The sequence below is a fragment of the Ascaphus truei genome, chromosome 5 (genome assembly GCF_040206685.1).
Source record: "Ascaphus truei isolate aAscTru1 chromosome 5, aAscTru1.hap1, whole genome shotgun sequence".
Lineage (NCBI taxonomy): Eukaryota > Metazoa > Chordata > Amphibia > Anura > Ascaphidae > Ascaphus > Ascaphus truei.
This window is the reverse complement of record NC_134487.1, coordinates 153,060,990-153,065,972: the sequence shown is the minus strand read 5'-3', so window position 1 is coordinate 153,065,972 and position 4,983 is coordinate 153,060,990. Positions and strand designations below refer to the sequence as shown.

At 39.4% G+C, this 4,983-nt stretch overlaps 1 protein-coding gene across 4 annotated transcripts in view; it reads left to right on the top strand.

The window, feature by feature from the left end:
• ARHGAP26 (Rho GTPase activating protein 26) overlaps positions 1–4,737 on the top strand; it is a 547,512-nt gene extending 542,775 nt beyond the window's left edge. For 3 of the 4 annotated variants that reach the window (XM_075601054.1, XM_075601057.1, XM_075601053.1), the window contains one exon: positions 978–4,736. In XM_075601054.1, the coding sequence (XP_075457169.1) occupies positions 978–1,066 (89 nt within the window). In that variant the 3' untranslated portion in view covers positions 1,067–4,736. Of the gene's footprint in view, positions 1–977 lie in introns of all 4 variants that reach the window. The other variant, XM_075601056.1, reaches the window with a different exon arrangement.
• Positions 4,738–4,983: the final 246 nt, after the last annotated feature.

Sequence of the window (4,983 nt, the reverse complement as noted above, 5' to 3'; positions counted from 1 at the left end):
AAAGGATACCAAGAATGGGGGTCAATAGCTCTATATCATTCTTTCACAGCCTAAACTACGTATCAGGGCTTGGGTGACAGGAGGCATAAAGGCAACAGGACCAGCCCTGTTACACATGGAACCCTTATAAGCTAATGCTCGCTATTCACAGTTTTTAAGCACTGCATGGGATTATATGCAAAGCCAGAGAAACCTCTCACACGCTGGCTTTGCATGTAATCCCATGCGGTGCTTTTATTATCTTATAAGGGTTCCATGTAATAGTGGTTTTCAGGCAAAAGATGACACGGTGTGCTCTTTTGCATGTCAGTTCCCAGAATCCCTTGCTGCAGTGGATGCACTGTATGCTAGGTGATAATCGGGAAATGTATAATACATACTGCAACATCCTACTCCTTTGTTTAATTGAAGGTTTCAGGCATCAACAATTGGAACAGGGCTGATAGTGGAACTTTCCACTGCAACAGCCTGTTGGTTCAGAGCCCTGAAGCTACTAGCATCCAAAAATATTAACATGTCTGCTAAAGTATAAACATCCTTTTTGATGCAGTATGTGCCTCTTGGAATATGTGACAGTTCTAATACCTGTGTTGGTCCTAAAAATTACTAGTCTTGTTGGGTTTTGTTTTCCGTTTGTTTTTACAAGTTGTCTGCCAAAACGGATATCTCTCAAGAAAAGGGAACTTGCTGTGTGTGTGCTGGTCTTTGTATGCATGCCAGGCTCAACTGTCTACTTTATGTGGGCAAGTCCTTTTTTCTCCAGCTACCATACTGACACATTTTGATCTCTTAGTTAAGGTTGCTCATTGTACCCGTTATTACTGTATGTTGTCTGCACAAGTGTTCAACATTAGACATGAGCTTTCTCACTGTGCAAGTGGCATTACATCATAATGGACGACAGGTGTCCGTGTTGCTGAATGTGGTTGTTAAATAGTTGCCTAATATACATCATGTTTTATTTGTTTTTTCCACAGTTCATCCATCACAGGAGCCTGGCTGGTTAGAAGGGACGCTGAATGGGAAGACTGGGCTCATCCCTGAAAACTACGTGGAATTCCTATAGCTTTATGCCTAGCCAGCACTGCTAAGCTTCACATGGTATCCATGGCAACTGCTAACAGTGTTGAGGGTTATCTCTTTGCCTCTGACATACAGGGTGAAGGACTTTTCAGTACCTGTTTCAGTGAATGTGTGTGAATAGTAATGTACATGTTTCAAAGGATTTATGGTGGCGTGCAAATTTAGTAAGATGCATGTGAGCGCTTTTTAAGGGACCATTTAAAAAAATATATTTTATGAACAGAGTTCACACTAACTTATAACTACCAAAAGCCAATTTTCCCTTCAGGCCTTCAACCGGGTTAAGCAGAGCAATGCGTGGCAGGCTGTGCAGGCCATTTCAGTAGACTTAATGGCTTTTCTCTAGCGCATCTACGTATGCAAAATCAAACACACACCTTGAGTGCAGATTTTAATCCCATCATACTTGAATCAAATGAGGAGCAGCCTATTTGCATGATGCTTTTTCTTTATTCCTATTTAGTCCCACTGGGGCTAGCAACCACATTTTGAATCCTTTTCTCCTTGATGCAGTGAAGTGGTTGAGTCAAATCCCCTACAGTAAGTGTACAGTAGGTATACTTTGTTTCTGGTGAATGCTACATAGCCAGGACCGCTTATCCTAACTTGTGGGAGTTCCACTTCTTATTCATCATCATTTATTTTTTTTATTTTTTGCAATAACCCACATCAGATGTTGTAAAATCCAGCGCTTGTTGCCTTTCCTTTTCATCATATCTCCATAAAGTTGGAAGAACTCCTTGTGTTTGTGCCAAATACACCTATCTGCAGGTTTTCACACCCAAAGAGTTGTTCTGGTTGATTCAATGAGTTGCTGTTTTGCCGACTGGAAAACAAGGTGTGCTGTCCTAATTTATGGAGATGTCTCTGTAAATTGTACTTTGGCGCCACTCTGCAGTTGTAAGCAGATTCTAGCATGCTTTATTCCCAGAATCTGCTCCCTCTATCTTTAAAAAAAAAAACTTAAGTTATGTTTCTCACGCACCACCACACAATACAGTAAAGTACAGCTTTTCGGACTTCAAGTGATAGCAGAAATTGAGTGGTCCCAGTAGAATTGACTGTAACATTTGTGACTTGTCAGATCTCTGATGAACAGCACCAATATCTGATCCTACCAGGAACAAGCATGTGTTTTTATTAGGGTTTGAGGTGGATACATGCCTGTGATGCATTTAAACCCACTTTTCCACCCTGCTAAAAAACAAAATCAGATTTATGCCTGTTGTTTTTTTCCCCTGCACTCCTTTTTTTTTTTTGTTGATATTATTTAATTTTATGTTGCCTCATAATTAGATGTGTTCTTAAACAACCCTTATCATGACTCATTGGCCATTCCCAAACACATTTGCATTTCATGTTGGCTTCTTCGTTGACGTGGGCACTTTTGTATCCTGTAGAGTAAATTAGAACAAAAAAACACAAAAAGAAACCAAAACCGTTTATTTTCCTTACCGGGAATATCCATTAATATACCCTCTCGCGTGTAAACTCCCACTCCCTTAAGCTCTCACTGATAAAATACAACTTCAGTTTACGGCATATGCAGTCTTTTGCCATAAGGCACTGGGAAGACCCCCTACGTCCCATTCAAGTCAATGAAGACTGCTTATGGGCCACAATGCCATCAGTGAAGCTAGTAATCTGTGTGTACATCTGTTGTAAGTTATTTTATATTTTTAATAAAGCATACATTGAGATGCACTTTTAAGAAATGCGTGGAATTGTAAATGTAGCTAAGAAACCTACATTTGTGTTCTCCAATCCTTGCCTCACCTCTACTTGATTGCACAACTGTTATAATTTGGAATAAGTTTGAGGTTTTTAACTTCTGCACTCAAAAATTGAGCTTTTAATGCATCGCACTGTATGTACCTGTAACCTGCACATAAAGCCTTTTTTTGTTCACTTTTATTTTAATGGAAAAAGTACTTGAGTCTTTTAATTGCTGTACATTTGTATTTTGCAAAGTAAACATTGTAAATAGTCATGTCGAGTACTATGAGGTAAAGTTTTATATTTTAGATTTTTAGTGCACTATTTCAACTTACTGGGGTAACATCCACTTTTGTACGTATTTCATAGCCCTAGTTTGTGGTAAGTTTCAAAGGCAATTGCAAGCATGACAAGTAGATGATTATGCAGCATCACACAGTGGATGTGGCATAGTCCCTCAAAACACTGGTGTTTTCTTTAGTGAGACAGTGGTAGACTGCACCAATTTCTAGGTACTTATCTGTGGTACCTTGGCAGAAAAGCCCAAGGAAGTCAACATCTCATAATGAAAAGGGGGCTGATGTGCCACTGTATCAATTCAACAACCACCACATTGATAGTGGTGATGAAGGAAGCAAAAATAAGTCATGTTAAAGCATGGTACGGTGTTAACTTTGGGGCTAGAGGCGCCAACAAGGCATACAATGATAAAGTTTTACTGTTCATCATTAATGCCGTGGTTTGTGTATCAGCTACTGCATGTATGCCCGACATCCAACAATATGAATGCCCAGACATGTTCCTACTACAATATATTGCCATTAAACGATAACCAATATTATAATGCCGCTGTGATAGGTAATTGGAAGCGGTTATCTATCCTAATACATAATATAAATAATGATGGCATTGACAGATATACAAAGCTGCAATAATGTCGTAATGTACAACCTTCTGCGATCCATGTACAATATATAACATCCAGAAACTTCTCATAATCAAGCTGGGATTAAAAAATAAAAAGATGCCAGAACTGCTGAAAATCTCTCTTGATCAAATAAAACTCAATTTACTGGAAACTTTGCAAGTTTACATTTTGACATGAATTTGCATAGAAAATTGTATAAGACAAAGGCGGTACTTGCAGTAAATTGTGGAGCAAGCACAGATTCACAGGGACCGCTTTACTCCTGTTTCATGCTAATTTAAGACCTGTTTTCCTGTCACAGAAAAAACTTTTTTAGGATGAAAGCTTGTTTAAGCCATAACAGTGCATTTCAGAGCAATATGTTGCAGGTCCCTTTAGTTACGGGAAACGATAATACTGAATTTATTTCAAATTAATAAGGGTCTGCAGTGGGGCAATTACATCATACTTTTGACGCATGCAGTGTGTTATTTGCCCGATCTGTTGCTTGATAATTTGAGCAGGCACTTCCTTAGGTCCTTTTAGTGGTATGTCTTTTTATGCTGCAATAGCTGAGCCAAATTGCAAACCATAATCCTCTTTTCCACTAAAGTGGGGTGACCATACGATCACTTTCACAACTACTTTTTCAGAAGCTTCATTTAGTTTGGTATTGACGCGCACCTTGTGCACAGTGCTGCGATTAGTGAAGTTATGTGCGATCACCGTTTAGCTTGTAGGGTCGGCAGTCCAGTTTATTCAGAGGACAATTTACAATATGGTGCCAAAGTCTGTTTATTCATAGCACACTGATGTGTGTATGTGTTAGTGCATCATTCTTTTTCATGCTTCTGTTTTATCTGTTGATTTGTTGGCATGTTTTGGAAGCCTTTGTGTTGGGAAATAGTAAATACTTGTTGGTGAGCCAATTTCTTCTGTGAACAATCACTTTGAAGGTTCTAGGTTTACAAATACTCTGATTTTTACAATACATCTCCAAATAAACATATACTATACAAACTATGTGTTGTGTGGTCTTATTCCATGACCGAATCATTATTTTTACTACCAGATCACTTTGCAGAGATCGGCAAACTGCTCCTAAATGATAGAAGTCATAAGCAGATCCTCCAACAACCATAAAAGCTTTTACTACCTACAACAGTGATTTTCAACCGGGGTTCAGTGGAGCGCCCCCACCACCCCTCAGATGCTCCGCGGTCGCCAAGGGGGCTGTTCCAGGCGTGGTGGCAGCCCACATAGCAGTGACCCGGCAG